The 20,000-nt window shown below is 41.4% G+C and overlaps 2 protein-coding genes across 3 annotated transcripts in view; both read right to left on the minus strand.

Moving 5' to 3' along the window:
- The window catches only part of LOC137978750 (DNA polymerase epsilon subunit 2-like), a 2,430-nt gene extending 1,169 nt beyond the window's left edge, over positions 1-1,261 (minus strand). Inside the window, exons 1-2 of the mRNA XM_068825800.1 lie at positions 885-1,261; positions 1-460 (exon numbers count right to left, since the gene is read on the minus strand). The exon at positions 1-460 is cut by the window's left edge and continues 1,169 nt beyond it. Of these exons, the coding sequence (XP_068681901.1) occupies positions 1-460; positions 885-1,256 (832 nt within the window). The 5' untranslated portion in view covers positions 1,257-1,261. The remainder of the gene's footprint in view (positions 461-884) is intronic.
- A 2,271-nt stretch (positions 1,262-3,532) lies between these two features.
- The window catches only part of LOC137978479 (anaphase-promoting complex subunit 1-like), an 80,550-nt gene continuing 64,082 nt past the window's right edge, over positions 3,533-20,000 (minus strand). For both annotated transcript variants that reach the window (XM_068825427.1, XM_068825426.1), the window contains exons 42-59: positions 19,173-19,251; positions 18,794-18,868; positions 18,510-18,583; positions 18,132-18,222; positions 16,301-16,354; positions 15,229-15,285; positions 14,622-14,758; positions 13,550-13,636; positions 12,673-12,790; positions 11,997-12,074; positions 11,181-11,248; positions 9,747-9,822; positions 8,669-8,716; positions 7,595-7,681; positions 5,795-5,890; positions 5,443-5,553; positions 4,211-4,286; positions 3,533-4,046 (exon numbers count right to left, since the gene is read on the minus strand). In XM_068825427.1, coding sequence (XP_068681528.1) covers positions 3,955-4,046; positions 4,211-4,286; positions 5,443-5,553; positions 5,795-5,890; positions 7,595-7,681; positions 8,669-8,716; positions 9,747-9,822; positions 11,181-11,248; positions 11,997-12,074; positions 12,673-12,790; positions 13,550-13,636; positions 14,622-14,758; positions 15,229-15,285; positions 16,301-16,354; positions 18,132-18,222; positions 18,510-18,583; positions 18,794-18,868; positions 19,173-19,251 — 1,504 coding nt within the window. In that variant the 3' untranslated portion in view covers positions 3,533-3,954. The remainder of the gene's footprint in view (positions 4,047-4,210; positions 4,287-5,442; positions 5,554-5,794; positions 5,891-7,594; positions 7,682-8,668; positions 8,717-9,746; positions 9,823-11,180; positions 11,249-11,996; positions 12,075-12,672; positions 12,791-13,549; positions 13,637-14,621; positions 14,759-15,228; positions 15,286-16,300; positions 16,355-18,131; positions 18,223-18,509; positions 18,584-18,793; positions 18,869-19,172; positions 19,252-20,000) is intronic.

Genomic DNA, 20,000 nt, shown 5'->3' on the forward strand with positions numbered 1-20,000 from the left:
TTTCTCTCTCGATGGCCTTCAGCTTAGCCGATGCTTTCAAACTAGTGGAGGAGGGCCCACCAAAAAAGTTAATGTTTCCAAAGTGGGCCCTGGTTACTTGTCCAGGCTCAGCTGGTGGAAAACCCAAAGCATTTACATGGAAAACACCATCTTCATAAGTACCTTCAGCAAGCACAAAGCAGTTTTCTGTGTAGAGGCCTGTATGAAAAGTGCCTTGTTTTAGATCAAGTTCCACAACACCTGTAGGGTCTTCAAGAAAGTATTTTCCTTCTTTAATTTGAGTGATCATACCAAGCACTATAAGTTTACCAAGGTTAGCAGTGCTTCCCAACAGGAACTCCACTGGTTTCAGGGCGAACTTCTCTGCCGCTTGTCTTTTGTTGGCTCCTTCCACAACAGGTGAAAACAGCTCATGTCGCATGGTTCTCTGATGCAAAACATTGTATCTCTCTCGAAACACCTGAAGGAATACTAAGATGTTATTGACCTATTGCAAAAATAAGCAAACAAACAAACAATCCGTGGCTAATAATTAAACATTTGTATATTTTGGTTGCTGGTTCTTTCTGAAATTTGCTTCCTGCTTAACACTTTGAGAACAAAAAGTGCTTATTTCTCTTCTACCCTTCCACACACTACATTACTCTTCCACAAACTTTAGATCCTCGGTACATGTTTGTATATTAAACACAAGAAAAGTGCATTCCCGGCCACTGGGGAGTAATAACTAAGATGAGGGAATTCCAGCAGCGCCACTTTTGAAGTAGGCATGCAGCCTTGGACTGAAATGGCGAATCCGCAGAAATTGGACGCACCAAGGGATACGAATTTGTACCACATTGTTAACAAATCAAACCTTTTGATTGTCATCACGACAGGCTTACCTCTGGTTTAGCATTTGGATTATTGGAGTGCAGCGGAACAGATCCATTACTCGGGAGGAACTTTTTTCTCTCTAGATTAAACGTGAATCTCGGTACACTGAACGCATCAATGAAAGTAAACGCTTTGTCATCGTCGTCTTCAGACCTTTGGCTACATTCCTGAACAGCTTGCTCGACGATTTCTCGATCGATGAGCGACGAACTCAAAGGCTGTTTTTGAACACCTTCAACAATTTTATCGAGCCAATCCTCCAACTCCACCTCGGTCAAAGGACTTAAGACTTCTGTAAGGAATTTAGTTGCGTCGGTTTTCAACGAAAGGCCGTGTAACTTGAACACGGAAACAATTTTACCTCGAACCAAGGAAGCCATGTTGATTTTACGAAAAAAGGCGCGAAATCTTTGAGGAGTCAGAGAGAGACTGGACAGTTCAGTGACAAGGGTGGAAGGGTGAGGTGGGTAGGGGGAAAGTAGGGGGAGGACTACATTCTTTGACAAAGAGTGCCGTTCGATTTCCAATCGAACACAAAATATGAAAACGAATTTTGTCGCAGATTTCGCTAATTGGAAATCCATGTCAGGAAGGAGCCCATTTGGCAAAAACAACATTGTGAGAGGGCAAGGTATTGCAAAGACTAGTGTTTCAACAATTTTTTCCGAGGCTGCTGTCCACAGGATACTCTTTCCAGAAGGCCTAATCACCAGCATTTTCGCTTTTTAACTGTATTTGTATTTGCATCCAGTTATTTCCCATCACTTATAGGGCTTTCCTGAATCAGTGAGCGCGATGTAACATAATTGCACTCCTGACAAAAAAAAAAATTCCTCTTTATCTGCTTACCGAAGCCCGAAAACAGCACCAATCGCTTCATTTGATCCTTTGCATTCCCCGCAGCACTCTGTAATGCACGGAAATTTGTGCTTATTTTTTAAGCCTCCCGCTCGAAGAAATCTTAGCACAAGATCTTTCATCATTACAGTTGTTGTGTCAGAGAGAGATCAAACGAATTTCTTGGCAGGGTCTAGTGCATTGTGTGGATGATTGAATTGTAAGTGTGTGTAAAGTAAAAATTAACCGATGCTCATTTGAAAGACATTTTAAAGTAAACAGGTGTAATGTTTTCATTTTCGAAATATCGCCTTTACAGTAGTTTGAGAGATTAAAGATTTTGTTTTCAAACTGATGACGTCATCAGTATTTCCAAAAGAAGACAACTAATGACAGGATGACTATCCCTGACAACATTGGACTGGCGTTCTTCAAAGTTGACTGTAAAGTGTATCGCGCAAGGCATAAAATAGCCACCTTTGTGCTGTTACTATGGCAACATGTTGGTTTCCGAAAATGACCTCCTCATTTTTTTCCAGAGAATCAAAATAATTACTCTGACAAATCGGAGTAGTTGGAAAGAGATCGATGAACCGATCAGTATACGAGGGAATTACATGTAGCTTCCTCATGTAGCTAGCTCAGTCGGTAGAGCGGCGGAGATCTAACCCGAAGGTCGTGGGTTCAATTCCCACCCTGGTCAGGGTTTTTCTCTGTCCTTGTGTGGGCCCATTTCCATCTGTAGGGCTAACGCTCACATGGTTCATATGGGATTGAAATCTAGCACTTCACATTACACTCTATTCAGTTAGCTTCCTCAAAGTTACATTTGGTTTTGGTTTTCATTAGTATAAAAAGTGCTGAAAGGCTTTTGAGCAGAATACTTAGCATGACACCGCAAAACCAAGGCAATCACAAAATTAAACACTTTCATATTCAACTTGTTTTAAAATTACTCCTTAATGTTTGCGCGAAATTTCAGCGTTCATTCATAAGTTCACATGTGAAATTACAATGTTGCCATAGCAACTTTTCCTATGGTACCAAAATGGCGTCTTATGAACGTAATTTGTCACAAACGATATTAATAGCTAATCAAATAGTATACTCGTAAAATAAGTGAATAATTTCACTTGCATTTTGGCCAAAATCAAATAATTTTCATCGCCTTTAAAACGCGCGTGAAATTATTCTCTAATTTTACTCGTCTTGCCACGAGGGACGATCCTACCGCACGCGGGAAAGTCAGGAAATACGGTCATTGTGTCTTACGTAAAGAAAGCATTGGTGATCTGAGGGCCGATTTACCTGGTACGATTTTTGTCGCATGCGACAGGCTTACGACAGGCCTACAACTCGTTTACGATTGTCGTAGTTAAAACATGTTTTAAAACGCCGCGACAATCGTAAGTCATGTCGTAGGCCTGTCGTAAGCTTGTCGCTTGCGCTAAAAATCGTACCATGTAAATCGGCCCTAAGAAATTTTGCATGCGCAGACTAAATGCTTAAAAGGTTTAAACTCGGAACCAGCAGCGGTACCTCTGGACGCGTTGCCAGAGAGTCGTACCATGGCGATACACCCCGAAATTTCGACCGGCGGATCGCTTACACAGATAGCTTTCGGACAGAGAAGGAGAGAAATGTCGGTCCCTAAACCATACGAGACAGATATGTATGTATATCTTAGTGTTGTCCATTGGCAGATTTTTGTTTTTGTTTCTTCTTTTTTGGAGTGTTTGTAAATTATTTTGATACTGTGAAGTTACTCGGGTTTAGTGGGTCACACAAGGGTTTTCATGGACGAAATGACCAAACAAATAACTCTGATATAATTTAATAAGATTTAATTCGGCTTTGTTGTTTCTGACATAATCGGTAACTTTTATTGCCATAGAAATGCAGTTGGTTTGCGTTGACTGACTGTTGAGAGACATCTTGGGTTATCAATCTCGGACAACAGCAAAGGCCACAACGACTCCTTTTTGAACAATAGGAAACGGAATTTGAAGAAAATGCAAGCGTTGAGATATCTGTGGTTTCGACTCCGTCGTTGCTGAAGCCAGCCGTTCGTTTCTATTCATTGATTTTTCTTCAGTTGTTGGAGTTACTACGAGGGACATGACTTGGATCAATATCATGACCTCTTTCTTCCTTCAATGAACTGTTATTTGTTCGATTGTTGAGTCCGTGTCTCTCCCACAGCTGAATTTGACGTCTAACAGGTTGTTATAGAACTGGGAACTAGCTTTGAGCCTGCAATCTTAGCAGGACAGTCATTGCTTCTCTGAGATCGCCCAATTCCTGCGGCATCATGGGTGAGTTGAGAACGTCACCTGAATAAGTAAGCATGAAACAACAGGAGTAACATGAAGCAGTATGCAAAGACAAACACCAAACAAGCGGTCTGACCACAGGAAAATCTGAATCTGACTTTATGAACTCTACTCTTGCACGGATAATCAACGCCAAATCCATGAAAACTGCTACAGGGACTTACTTTTTTTCGTAATGCGATCAAAGGAATCTTGCAAAAGGAACTGGTATTCTGCAATTAAGTCTGCACTGACGAGAGGCTGTAAAGGAGAGAATGATACAAAGATAGCCGAGTTACTCCATGTTATTAAAGGTCCTACGAGAAGATATGTTTGACCAACGCATGCATAAGCACCGCCAACATATTTATTTATTTAACTTTGCCAGTCAAGCTGACAGAGCGCCACAACAGCTTGCGCCAATTACTGTGGCCCCTTGACAATATAAACTAATGATAAAAAGCAAGTACAATAATTAAATATACACTACATTATAAACTAGAAACAGCAAGTGATAGGCTCAGCTAGGCCTCTGGCCGTGTTGCACGAGGGGCAGATGGAACGCCATGTCCGTGGATTTTCCGGGTCCAAAATCGAGAAAGCTTGGTTATAATAAAGATTAAGTTTGCACTTGAAAGCACTGAAATCAACTATGTTGAGCCTAAGGTCCTCTGGTAGGGTATTCCAAATTCTAGTATTTCTGCTGAGGTACAATCTTTAGAAAGTTAAAGTTTTACATTTCATAGGTCGGAAAAGGGGAGCATTAGGATTGCTTATTCAGAGGCATTAGTTTGTTGAGAACTAAGACAACGCAGCTATGCTATGCTGAAAGTACATTTAGTTGAGGTTCCGAAACAGGGAGTTCCAACAAACGCACCATATAAGGCGTGGTACCCTAGGCAAATGCGGATGATTTGTCAATCGTCCATGGACACATACAGAGCTCCGTGGAAATATGTGCAATAGGAAAAAGTTCCTAAAGGCAATGTATCCGTAATATGTGATAAGATAGTGTTTATCGTTCTCGTTCTAAACTACCAAGTCATTTTTTCTCGCCATGGATAGATATTAGTTGATCCCCATCTTGGATTATCACTTGTTTCACAAAAATGAAAAACACACGTGCAGAGCGTGCAAAGCTATTGCGTTTGCTCACTAAATATGCAAATTTGTGACGTTATCGTTGCCGTCGCCGTTGTCGTTGCTTAAGCTCCCCAATATAATTGATGCACGTGCGGAACACATTTCAGTACATTTCTTTGCCGTACTCTACGAAATGAACAACTTCAAAAACCCCCAAGAGTTAATGAACAAGCAGCACAAGCCTGGTCTCGTCCGCAGAGCTCTGTTGACTTAACAACGGTTTTTTTAAACTGAGTTTTCTGGGAGCATTTACCAAACCCGTAACCGAACGTACCTTTCTAGAGAAGTTCCTGGAGATCCTTGGAAACGTGTTCCTGTAGAATGTCAGGGCTAACTTCATTTGCCATATGGCACTGGGAATAGACTGATCCAGGTTGTGAACAATCTGAATTGAAAAAAAACAAAACAAAAAAAAAAAAAACGAAAAAACAAAAAACAAAAAAACGAATTAGCAACCTCGTCCCAGGGTCTTCTCGCCTTTCAATCCTGACAAGACGCCATGTTGAAAGTCGAGAAAACCATGGCCACGAGGTTGATTGATTTGAGGTTCCTCTGGGGTGGAATTACACGACACAGAAACAAGAACGAAAAAAATCGCTTTTGTAGTAAACACAGGGATATAATACCTGCCACATGCGCAGTAGCGTTTTGAGGACATCTGGTTTTTCTTCTGTGACGCATTCCACCAAGGCAGACGAGATAAAAGAACTCATCTTTTTCTCCTTGCAAAAAAAAAAAAAAAGTAAAAATTTTTCAGGATATTTTATCGATCAGTCTCCTTCGTTCGTGCATCCTAAGGCAATCATTCATAAAAAATTTAAGTTTAGGTACACATGACGATCATCACACTTGTAACAATAGCATAAGAGAAGTGATCTACGCAGGTGCAGTGACCTGCAGAATCGGAATCGACAGGATATGATTGAACAATTTTACACTTGAACGTCCGCCGACAGCAAAAACACCCGATTGCTTGAGTATGCTTACATAACGTCCCGTTTACACAATAGGGAGTTTAAGATCTGCGACGCGACGGTAACGAAAACGTGATTTAAAATTGCAAGTTCAGGTTTATTAATCTTTGTCGTCGTTACGTCGGCTTGTCTATCTTCTAAAAACTAGTGTAACTTTCCAGGAACTGAATTAGGAGGTGCGGTATTGAATCTACGACAGAAAATTCAAATTCGCTGCCTTTTGTTCACGTTCTCCGTAAAACTTGAGAATTGGTCATTTCACGTCGTAGATTTGTCGAAAACGTGAAAGAAATGTACAAAAACTAAAAATGCACGTGCAGAGCGTGCAAAGCTATTATTTTTGCTCATTAAATATGCAAAATTTGTGAAGTTTTCGTTGCCGTCGCGTCGTAGATCTTAAACTCCCTAATATATCACGTGACAGAGGCCTAAACATATGCATTAGGAAATGATTACTTCATTAAGCTTATGCATATGATTGAATCACTTCCAGTTTACACTGCTTCCACTCATGCTTATCCCCTTGCTTTTGAAGATGCTTATGCCACTGCGCCAGACCAGTGACGAAGGCGGTGGCAAAGAGAACCACAGTCAACGATAAGTTTGAATGAGGAAAAATCAATCGTGTTATCTGTGAAGAAGGCATTTTGGTACATTTGTCACTCGTCCCTTAAGATCAACAACCAGGAAAGATCAAACTCGAAGGTTTTTTAATTAGATCAAGCCTCACACGACAAAACGTCTACCCTTCGTTCGTTTTAGCGCCGCCCCCACCGCCGCCTAACGTGCTGGAAGAGAATGGAGGATGCAAAAGTCGATTGCCGCTTCTAACAAAATTGTGACGCATAAAATGTCATTATGCATTGGTCTTCCGTTTCACACGTCAGTAAACATTAAGGAAATTAAACGCAGCGCGTATGTAAAACAAGGGAACTTAAGCAACGACGACGGCGACGGCACCGAGAACGTCACCTCAAAAAATAAATTCGCGTCATTGTAATCACTTTGCAAACATGTCAACCCTTTTCATATGACAAGGGTGTGGTAGTTCCTCAAAAATGACATTGGTCGGAACGGCGCTTAATTTAGGGGAGAAAATGAAACTTTAGCGTCAAGTGCTGACGTTCTCCTTAAAACCTCAAATTTGACTATTTCACGTTGTTGTTTTGCTGACGACGGCAAAGAAATGGACAAAAGTGAAAAACGCACGTGCAGGGCGTGCAAAGCTATTGTTTTAGCCCACTAAATATGCAGATTTGTGATTTTCTCGTTGCCGTCGCCGTTGTCGTTGCTTAAGTTCCCTACAGAGAAGCCCGCGTGAACTGTCTACCACTGTTGACATATTTACGCAAAACTGAAAGTATTGTCTATTGAAATGTCAACCACGTACGATTTTATTGTATTTCCATCTTCCCCATCCCTTCCCGAGTCCATGCTACTTCAGTTGCTTACCTTGTCATTTGACCCATTTTCATCGTTGAATAACTCAGCAAGAGCAATAAGGTTGGGATCTGAGGAAAAGCTTCGAACGACTTCGACCTTAAAATCAGAGAAAATGGCAGAGGTTGGTTTTAAGGTTACCATGTAAGACACATTTTGGAGCACTCTTCCATAAACGTATTTTAGTTTAAATAATTTTCTGCACCGAAAAGAGGACGGATTTTGCGATTTGTTTTGAGATCTTTCAATTTTCATTCGCCAAAAGAGTTAGTAAAACTTGCAGTTATTTGACGCAGGACATTTGAGCGACTGACAGGTGTGTGCCTTCCATGATTTGACGTTACAAACTGCTTTACAGAGAAGAAATTATTTGAAGATATCAATGCAATGGTCTTTGATAACTCAACTCGCGTCCACGCGTCTCTTAGTTCGGCAGGGGGACGAAGGACTCCTAATTTTGTTCACTTGCGCGGAAACAATAAAAGCAAAATCTTTCCACAGAAACTGCAAGTGTCTTTAATACAGAATCCGGACGAATTTTTCCACCAGTTAGAAAAAATTCAACGAGACATTCTGTTTACACCGAATCGTGCGATGTTTTTGCCTTGTTCACAGGAAACTGACGGACAAGGTTAAATTCCCTCCTTTGTCAATGGTTGTACCATAAGCCCAAGCGCGAAGCGGAACTTTACGAAATCTAAATTTCTTCTTCAAGCCGAGTTACGACACATCTGTGCAACCAGGCCTTTTCCGGTCAAAAATTCAACGGTCAAGGTGGTCACACAGAGTCAGCAATTTTGTTATTATCAGTAACGCCTAAAAATTCCTATCCGATTTTCAAGTGCAATTTTTTAATTGCCAAGCGATTACCTTTTTGCGCGGCTAGAGTGCATCCTGTGAACGCAACACCTAAACGCACGAATTTTCAATATTCGTTCTTTTTGTGGACCTTCGCACGGTTTGACGGTCTGAAAACAGTATGTTGTAACGGTCAGTGTAACTTCCACCATTTCATTGGAGCAAATGGAAAAAATCACTTGTACTTACACCAAATCACAAAGGGCAAATTCAACTAAGATCTTTTACCTGTTCTGTTTGGGCAGCGAAGGTTCTTGCGAGAATGTTTCGATGTCCCTGTTGAAGTGAAGCAAAGCATAATTTACTTTCGAGTTCGCATGCTCAGAACGACATGTCGCCTCGCGATAATGCACGTACTCGTTTTTTAAGTAAACAATGAATTTAAGAAAAGATGTCAGGACAACAGGTATACCACAATCCTCTGCGCTGTATATATAACCGCGCCCTTACTTCTTTGTGAACCTTTCTTTTTTTGCAACTTTCATCTTTCATCAACTACTTCCTGGATAACTGAGGGCATTAGTTTTTAAAGAAACTGTAGCGCTGCGTCGGTGGGGAACTAAACAGGAAACTTTGGTATAATCAAACGAGTTGATAAAGGTAAACTAACCACCTTTAGAAAGATGTGTTGGCTCACGTCACGAGCGTTAACCCTTCGTCGAAGCGAAACCAAAGAGGACGACGTCAGAGCCCCTCAAACGAAGAAGAAACTTGCTCTGACGAAGGGCTAAAGCTCGAAACGTCAGCTCAGAAATCTTACGGTGGTCAATACACCTTTACCAAAATGGCTGCGCCATTTTAGTATGCTTTTGTTTGATTGCAAATTGACCCTTTTGGTCTCGTTCTAGGTTAAATATTCTATTGAATTTTAAGTTTGAAAGCGAGGCCAACAGGGCCAATTTCCAAGAAAACAAAAGAATACTAAAATGGCGGCCATTTTGGAATAAAGTGTATTCGTTTGATAAAACCAGGTTTTCGTAATTTTTGGATAGCTTGCGAGAGCTCGGACTGTCAGAGTGGAAGCTTAAATACGAGTTAAAATATTTCATCTTTAAAAGAAAAAAAAAGGTCCCATATTAACTCTATCATTGAAAACTGAGTTTCAATTCCGAGAGATCTTGGACAAAAAGTAATTTTGGACAATGGACAATGGACAATGGACAATGGATTGAAGTTTCTGGAGGCTGCAACCGTGTTTACGGAAACTGACATCCGGCTTTCCACGAGAAATCAGTACAGTTGCAATGGGTGACCCAGTGGTTCAATTAGACGACGAATTCTTGATCTTTATGTTGTAACACTTTACCTTGGGGTCATCAGCGTACGGAAGAAAACCTATCCTTCTCTTTACGAATAAGGTTCCCAGATTGGAGGCAACCAAGCTGTTAACACAAATGAAATGAATGTGGGAAAGATCATCACAGCTAGATGAACAAACAGTTGGAAACGAGCCTGAAAAGATTGACGCTTAATCAAACGGGATTTTATAACATGACCACGTGATTGCGCTGCACTTGCGCATGCTCTACAAACTGAGCTATCAAGCAAGCTGGGAGTTGGTCAATTGACAGTTAAAGTTATATCCCATGAGAGGTGAATGAAAGAATTTAAGGATATATGAAATTTTATTACCATTTATTACAGCAGTTTTCAAATGACTGTTGAAAGTAATCACTCCAGTGGAATTGCTACGCCCAGTGATTGGTTTTAAATCTCGCGCCAGTTTATCAACCAATGAAAAGGAAAACCAAAACCAACCGCGACTTGCACTCGCGATTTTTCCCGCGCTTTGAGCACGTTACATGAAATTGCTACGAATTTGGATTGGTTCATTCCGCTGTTTGCACCTGCTGTGATTGATCGAAGTAATTACTCTGGCATTTGTTTTACGACACTCAATTGAAAACCGCTCTATATGGACAGGAGTGTTTTACTGGGAGCTAAAACACTCGTAGAATCAATACGACCACAACATCCGGAAACCGAGGGGCGTATTTTTCGTATGTAACACGAGTGGTCATATTGAGCAATGACGTCACGATTCCCGCCATTTTTTGTTTGTATTAATAACCAGTATTTGTGTTAATGATTTATTGCCCATGTTACAAGAAATTTAGAAAGATTACACGTTAGCTGGAAGATACGAATTTTATGTTCTCGTGGCAAGAACAATAGGTCAGTTTCAAAATTACCATACTCTTTGTTTGTCCTCCAAAATGTTGCATAAGCATTGTTTTCAGTTTCTCTTGGGACTCACAATAGTCCAAAGAGAAAATAAAAACAACGCCTAATGCAAAATTTGGAGGGCAAACAATGCGTATTGTGATATTTTTGAAAATGGGCTAAAGGGAAAACATCTGTTTACAAACATTGCTTTTGTTATTCAAATGTACCAACTACAGGAACACAAGATCCTTTGTTTCGACAGCTAATGAGGCTCTGGTTGGCACATTAATGACAATAGGTGACGTCAACAATATGTTCCCTAAAACTCACTCGTTCGCGATTTTGTTGTCGCCACTCGAACATTAAATAATTCATGTCCTCTCTCCAACGTGTAATATCCTCTATATATTTCAAGTATTTTTATCTCATATTCCATATACGAAATTTTTATATATTATAAAATAATTTCTGCAAACACAAATATTTATCTTTTCTAAACTGAAGTCAAGGAAAACGTTTACAGTACAGCGGGCTCTTCCAAAGTACTTCGCTATCGAAGAGCGTCGAATCTTACCAAGCGCTGCTTTTGTCTTTGGTAAAATCTATCGTAACCGGCCAATAGCGCAAACCAGCAACACGAATCTGAAACAAAATATAAGGATAGCAATTACGACATGACACTGTAAGAGGAGAGGAGAGGAGAGGAGAGGAGAGAGGAGAGAGGAAAGAGGAGAGAGGAGAGAGGAGAGAGGAGAGAGGAGAGAGGAGAGAGGAGAGAGGAGAGAAGAGGAGAGGAGAGGAGAGAGGAGAGGAGAGGAGAAGAGAGGAGAGGAGAAGAGAGGAGAGGAGAAGAGAGGAGAGGAGAGTGTCTAGTCGTTCTAGCGCTTGAGCAGAAATTGGGGACACTGTAAACTGAAATCAACAATTAACGCAAATCAAATCAAATTTTGGTTTTTGAGGAAGAGGGGAAAACCGGAGCACCCGGAGAAAAAACCTCTCGGTGCAGAGTAGAGAACCATTAAACTCAACCCACATATGACGCTGAGTATGGGAATCGAACCTGGGCCACATTGGTGGGAGACGAGTGCTCTCACCACAGCTGCGCCATCGCTGCGCCCCTCATAAAGAAGGGTTTCTCTTTGCGTGATCCGATTTTCCCTTCATCACAAAATCCAACAAATTGATTCGATGTTCGAAGTTTTGTTTTATTTGCAGTATCCCTAGTTAGTAAAACATTTATGCTCGCTCTTGAGGAAAATACAACGCAAAGTTTCGCTGGTGCTTCAGGAAAAGGGCTGACAGAGCTATAGCAGGTCAATCGAACTACCAACGCAACAGACACCACATACTCAAAATATTCTCCCTAAAATAAATCTGTTCACCTATTTACCTTCCTAATGAGCTGTAGCTCTGGCAGAATGCATGGTGCTGTCAGCTTTAAAATGGTCTCAGGATAGAACTGAGATTCCTAGAATCAAAAGCATACACTATCATAACCATTGAACCAATTCGCCAAACAACTAAAATCAAAGACCCATTAACTTTTCTTATTACAGGGATTAAGTAGCGCGTATGCTGTCAAAGGCCATTCCGAAATTACTCTCGCGACTAAAGCCATTTGTTTTTTCAAAGATCTTCCAAAAGCTTTGAAGGCAGTGGAGAAGCAAATCGAAATATTAATCTTTATTACCACGAAAGCCATGTGCAAGCGAAAAGACAAATTTTGATCATGAAAGGAATGAAATGCACAGAGGTGTGTTGGGCAAAGTCCAGTTAAACCGTGGCACCATTAAAAAAAATAATAAAACGCAAATTGTCCGTTGGGAATTTAGACTTCTGAGTCACGCACATGGAAGTGGCGCTCCACCCTCGCGCGAGGCTCGCGTTCCGCACTTGCCTCACGGATGCCTCGGCTTGACTGAAAAACTAAACCAAAGCGCCAGACAGGTTAGCTAAAAGTAGCTAAAATGTGACGTTGACGCTAAAAGGTCCAGTGCTCCTATTTCATATAGCATATTCAAGAAATGAGTTCGCCAACCGCAAGCTTGTCGTGGTTTAGAAATTACCTTCACAGTGACTTCCAGCGGAACATGGCACGCCTTATTCGAGTCCACTTCGCGAGGAACGAGGACGCGAGGTTCTGCGGCTAATACATATAAATGTCGGAAAGCTTGTAGATGATACCTACCAAGACACAACAAGATCACCACCAAAGAAAATGCATTTTTAACGTAAAGTAAAGTACCAGGCTTCAGATCGTTCATCACCGAGACGTCAAACTTAACTTATGGCATATAGATGGACAATTTGAGAGTTACCCGTCTGTTTGAACAATAAACGAGATGCCCCATCTAACACAGCTGTTGTCTCAGTTGCTTTGTTAATACTTGTTTGTTGTTCGATTCGAAGTAAGGTGCTTGTGATGATAACTTTTACTTTTCACCTGAACGAACCCTTGTTTAATGTCTGAGGTTTGTTCCACGGAATCAAAGAATCGAGGGGATTGACAACAGCAAGTGGTAGACGTCTGATAGGGCGAAATGGCAGCCGTTAAAATCTTATCAAAATTACAGGCAAGATTAACAGGTTCGCCCTGTAAAGAAAGCCTGACAAATCGCAACACCACTCTTCTCCTTTCGAACAGCTTGTGGGTTGTTTGTCGTCTCACACGAGTGCTTCCCGCGGGGCCTACAGTTTAAAGTCGTTATCCGAAGCGACTTCAAAAATGCAACCATTATCAGATGTAGTCGCAAAAGCAGCACTTTCTCCTCAGTTATTTTAAGAGTGTTGGTCGCGCCGGAGTTGAACCCAAGACCACCCGCGCGGTGGTTTGATGCGGCTACACCAACTGAGCCCGCCGATTGGTGGTTCCCATAATAGAGCCCTTGGACTTGGCCTCGCTTGGAAAGAGAGGCTAATTATGAAACACGGAGTTGGCTGTACCTGTTATCAGTGCTGGTAATAGGGAATCTCGGATAAAAAGCACAAACTAAGGCAGCAACCGCGGGTCCACTGGTACCAAGGGTAAACCTAAAGAAAGATAGTAAAATTTATGCAAAATCCATGAGGGCGACAGCGAACGAAGTAACAGTGTACATATCACACGAATCATCCTAGAAATACCGTTACATTTCAAACACTACCTCAGTGGCTTCCTCTCGATGTCAGAATTAAAATGTAATTTGGCAAAACGCATCAGCTTTAAGCTCCTGGGAAAAACTCCTAAAAATCTTTATTTTATTCTGAATTTTACCTACTGTATTGTACATTCATTTCACAACTCAGATATTCGCAGAGCACGAGCTCATGATTCTGCCACAACTCTCATTTCTCCTTCGAGTTATCAGACCGTTTTAATTTGGAACATTTTCAAAAGGGGAAACATGCATTGTTTAATAATTAATGTTTAAGGTTTTCGTGATATCTGATCTGGAATTAATTCTTCGTACCTCGACAAGGATAAATTTAAAACACAGCACCTTTGGCGCGCGACCCAGATTCTTGAAGAATCTGTAGTTTACGTTATTACTTGATTAGCTAGTCAGATTCAAGAAGATGAATGTAGCGTATCATAATAAACACTTAATCACTGGTCCCGAGGGAAACAGTTCACTTTGTTTCCCGAGAATCTCAATGTTTCCCCGAGGCGCAGCCGAGGGAAACATTGAGATTCGAGGGAAACAAAATGAACTGTTTCCCGAGGGACCAGTCATTAAGTGATTTGTTATATAGGGAAACAAATGAGTCAAACATTTTGAAAGAAGCGGGAAGATTCCAGCGACAACATCAGGCCACCTTCAACTGCACGCTCTGATCACGTGCAACAGCGGTCAACATTTCGCGGGTAACAGTGAACTGTTTCCCGTTTGACGTCATAGTTTTCGCAATGTTGCCCGCTCATGGCATTTGGCGGGAAACAGTTTCATTGTTAGATGTCATGTGACCATAAACTAGCCAATGAATGGGCGCGCTGTAGCGGGAAAAACGCCAGCTATATAACAATAAAATATGTTACCTTCCACCTCCAAGAAACAGGAGTCCGATGGCCATGTGTACAGCCATATGACTGCCATAAGAAACATCCGGGGAATGTCTCTTACGCAGGTGCCGCGCGATCCGTAAGACATCCAAGTTACCAGTCCCCGCCATAACCTAACGGAAGTCAAAACAGAGGAGCCTTGAGCACAAAGCCAGCATTTCTCATTCTTAACTAAAAGTTCACCTCAAAACTTTCTATTTTGGAAAGTCACAATTTCAGGACCATAAAACATTTTTTAAACTTGAAATCCTTGCGATTTTGATTCTGACAGACATTAGACATTTAGTACACAAGAAGTACTAAAAGTTGACAAAACTTTCAGTCATTTGTTCCACGGCTAGAGAAGATTTGTTTCATCTGCATAATTGCCCTTACTATTAAAAAGCCGAATTCAGTAATGTTTTTTTCCAGAGTTCGATTCATGTCCGCCATTCCGGCGTTCTCTGAAGCTTTTGAGGCGTCATGTGAGGTGATCGATCCAGACATGGAAAATTTGTGATAACCGGTGCATTTTTTCAAGCGCTAGCCAACCAGCTAACATGAAAGCTCTGAAGAAACTATAACTTTTGTTGATATAACATACCATAGCAAGAGAAAGGAGAATTGTGTCGAGGCAGGCCTCTACTGTAGGTTTGCCAGGCTAAAAGAAAATAATCAAAATGTTTAACTTCTCACTGAGACTTCGTCCTAAAATGGTCTTCATTTCGATATCCATTCGAGTTTCTTTTATGGACAACCTGTGCAAACGCCAAAGCAATCCTTAGCTTTGTAACTTTGTACGCTTCGCTAGTTTCGTAAGTATCTTTGTTGTTTTTGGTCATGTTTCCTTAGGGACTGGTCATTATTTGTGTGGGGGGTGGGGGGGGGGGATTTTTTTGTTTTAGCATGAAAGAAAAAACGTGACCCACTCCTTTAAGCCCATTAGCTAATTCTTGACCCACCCCCATATAACTTTATATAAGAGGTGACCCACCCCCCAGCCCCCTTCAATCTATACCTCACTGAACGAAAACAGCACATTTTGTGCACCAGTGTCCTACTCTGCGGCCACTTCTTGTTGATGTGCGTTCTTGTATTGTTACAGTATGACTGTCATCATCTGATTCACTTTCGCTTTTACTTTCATCACACAAAACAAGGTCATTGTCACTGTCACTCTCATCACTGTCCTCACCAACACTGACGCTTGAAGGAAATGTAGATTCCTTTGAAGTTTCATAATAGTGTACTCTGATTCGCTTGATTTTGTCGATTTTCTTTCCGTTCTTTCTAAGTTTATTATGCTCAATGTATGTGTCCAACTCGGGGACTTTCAGAGTGCCAAGCTCCCCCTTCTCTACAAGCGTTTTCCAATCATAGCAATGTACATCTTTTAAAGCTCGAACTTGCTTTTCTTTTCTTCGCTCTTGCTTACGGATCTCATTGACACTTTGCAGTTGCGACAAGTACTCAATATCTTTTAAGGCTCGAAAATGAAAAATAGGCCTGGCCCATCCGATGATTCCCCACCCCCTACATAAATAATGACCGGTCCCTTAGCGCCGTCTTGGTACCATTTTCGTAATTAGTGGGTCTTGCTTAATGGTGTTGGATCGGTATAATTTTCTATCAAAAAGGCGAAACGTGAAGGGTAAGTGGAAGTAGTTAGTAATTACCTGCTCCACGGCGGTACTTTTCAACAGATCCTGGCAATATTTGGTGTAGTACATCTGTTGTAAAAGAATAAAGCAGTAGCGGTTGAACACGAGCTAACGACGATTTACAAGTTTGGAAAGTCTTTTCCCCAAAACAAACTTTTTCTTCCGTCATTTAGCAAATCACCCAATCAAGCTTCTACATCACCCTTATCCAACGACGCTAATACGTTTTAGGGACCCCAACTATCTTCCCTAGTTTATATGCTTCAACAATAGGCGGTATTCGAGTTATGCCACCGACGCCTTGTTGCTGAACGAAACCAATAATCTCTCGTTGGCGGCCTTTACCTTTTGTTCGCCCCTGACCAGCACTTGTACATTAAACAATTGTGATCTTTTTTCCATTTTAGGAATTAGTTTCAAACCACCTTTAGACTTGCACCCTTCGTAGCTAGTGTTTATATTTGACATGATGTGTTCTGTAATAGAGCGACAGTCGTATGACTTAAAGAAGTGTACGCAATTTGTTTCACCGACCAATGTTTGGCAAGATAAAAACAAAGCTTCTCCTTATCCCCGCCAAGGAAACTCCTAATATGGGCAGTAAACAGTTCGATTGCCCAATTACATTACTGTATTTCAAATGACGTAAAGCGAAACTTTCCAGAAAGTTCCATGGAGAGATGACGTTGTTTGCATCGGTGTTCGCTAAGCCAATGAAAATTCGAGCTTGTTTGTTTTTGTTCGATAAGCCAATTCAATGTTTTGCGTTTTTGTCTACGTTCTGTTTCTACGTTTATTTTTCAAGGTCATATGAAAGTCGCTCTATTGTAACTAACCTTAAAAATCCAAGAGCAAATATCGTAAAAAACTTGAAATGAAAGTTAAAAAGATCGCAGTTAGATAAGGAACTTAAGGCGATGCAAGCAAAACCTCAAAAATCCAGCCTTGAATGGGACTCGAACCCATGACCACGCGATTGTGCTGAACTTGCTCTATCAAGCCAACTGAGAGCTGGTGAAGAGAGTGTTTTCACATGACGTCACGGTGGCCATGTTAGTGTTTTTAAACAAAGAAATAGCGCCACGATGGTGAACCAAACTAATCCTCCGGGAATTAAACTCTATTTTTATGCAAATGATCTCATTTGTTTCAGTAATCCAATATGGCTGCTGGTCACGAGAGTGAAAGCGCTCCATAAGCCACGTTCGATATATCAATATTCACACATGGCTACGAGACGTTATGGTTAAATTTGAATATTATTTTGTTTAGAAATCTCAATTGACACAAAGAAAACAGAACTGAGCCGTGAAATTTGACCATAAAGCCTCGCAACCATGCCTGAATATTGATACATCGAAGTTGATCGAACTCGGCCTATTGCGAGTTCAACTTATATCCCGCAAGGGTTGAATGAAATGGTGAAATGAAATAAAAAGATCATGGGATTTCTTTGCTTGTTGGGTATTCCCATGGATTTTTCTGCATTCTTGCCGCATCACGGTTTTGGCGCGAGCAAACGGTTTTGCATGGCCAGAAATCCGTAAAAAAGTGCCTTCAAAATACTTCGTTTGCTAATCACGCACGCGACTCTTACGGCGACCGAAAACGTGGAAACATTGTAGCAGAAACATTGTTCCCCGGAATGTTTCCTCGGCGGGCACACAAAGAAACATTTGCCAAGGAAGCAACGTGTTTCTGAACAAATTCAGAAACATTTTTGCTTCAGCAACTAGGGCCGCAAACGGGGAAACCTTTACTTTCACAACAATGTTCCTCGTTTGCGGGCGCCTTTAGTTTCGATACTCTCTTGATAGCACTTATAATAGCAAGAGAAACGTAATACCAGACAGTTGAAAGCTTGATGATTCGCTGATCCTGCGAATCGAAGCCCCATCGCCATACAGCATCCTGCAATAATGTTGACCTTTGCTTGACTACACGAACAAAACAGATAAACAGGAAATTAGGTTAGGTGATTATCACAAATAAGTGACAACCTACAAAGGATGCAACAGGGCGAATTATCAACCAACCTCGTTCCTAGGACGGGGGGCGGGGGGGAAGAAAAAAGACCCTGGGAACGAGGTTGACTCTAACCTTTCGTTGCCAGGCAACGCACTGGACATTTTAACGTTACCCTTGGAACAGATGCTACATGATCGCCCAAGTTTTTGTATTTATCCACTTGTGGTATCTCAAAATACTTTTAAAGAAAATTTACCTAAGAGTTTCCACGTCGATTTCAGAGTCCATTGCCTCAACATCTGTAGAACACGAGTCGCACTTCTGAACAATCTGTAGAAAACAAAAAAAAAACCATAGCATTTCATTGGTTATTGCAAGAATACAAGGTTTTTCATTACCTATCCACGAGAGTGGCCCCAAACAGAAACGCAGTTTTCACAAAACAAGCAGTGTGCCTCACGGTTTGAACGGCGCTTTCTAAGATGGTGGAAACGTCAAAGCAACACTGAGCAAGAAATGGCAATAGACGAGAAAGCTTACCGCAGGTATATGGCTTTCTACCCAGTCCGAGGATGGTTGGATGCTGTCCCACATTATGAGCCCGCGACTCAAAAGCTGGAGACACAAAGCAAACTAATCGCATTACTTCACCGGTACTTAATAGTAGATAATGATTATAAAAAAACTTCTCATTGCTTTTCTTTTGGAAACTTTTGGTCAAGATCACGCGCAAATAAAAGTATGCCTAGTGGAGCCGTAACTCCGTAAACAAGTGCAAAAATTGTTGTCTAAGAGACGGCGCGCAGAGTTCAAGACGTGGCGAGCGTTCCGCATGTTTACTACGCGTAAAAAAATCGAAACGACACAAGAGGACCACTTGCAATTTTGTAGTGGGCGGATTGGCAAGTGTTCGTCTTACCCGAAGCAGTAGGAAGTCAGGACGAATAAAATCCAACATAAACTGGGTGTCGGGAGCATCAAGCCAGGTTGCAACAGATCTAAGAATACAGCACAAGGGCAGAGAAGTCAGTAAAGAGTTCTTCACAAACAACATGAATTCCCTTTAACGGTTAAAAATCAACTTTCGAGGGAAAAGACGGAGCTGTTACAAGGGCTCTCGTAAATGGTTAAAAAAAAACAGTGGACACAAAAAATACACAACAGAGATGTGTCCTGTACCGATACAATGAGGTCGCATACAGCTGTGTGATACTTGATCTGGGCGTAACGATACAACATGGTCGGCAGTAATGTGCTACATTTTCAAACTCAAGACGAAGCCAAGCCTTAGGTAAGCAGCAGACTGAGGTATTGATAGTATAGGCATCTGTTAACTCGAAATCTGTGGAAAGTGGGTAACACAACATAATGTCACGCAACAATCCACATATATTTCGTCACGCGCGGGGACGCATTGTTGCCTGCAGGACTACGTGGATAGCAAAGCCTTTGATTTGACTTGATTGGATGAAATGATTTTAAGCGAATTATCGAGTGTAGCAAGGCAAAACTGACGAAACGAATCATTTCATTGAAAATCATTCCATTAAGATAGAGCGAGTTTCAAACGAGTGTCGTAAAGTCAAACCAAAGTAGTTACTCTGGCCAATCAAAAAGGACGGAGACAATCCAGTAGACCAATCAAAACTCGAATTACACGTAGCCGACACAAATCGCGGGAAAATGTGCACGCGCGGGCCACGATTGGTTTTGGCTTCACTGCTGGTTGGTTTAAAAATTGGCGCGA

The sequence above is a fragment of the Montipora foliosa genome, chromosome 12 (assembly GCF_036669935.1).
Source record: "Montipora foliosa isolate CH-2021 chromosome 12, ASM3666993v2, whole genome shotgun sequence".
Taxonomy (NCBI): domain Eukaryota; kingdom Metazoa; phylum Cnidaria; class Anthozoa; order Scleractinia; family Acroporidae; genus Montipora; species Montipora foliosa.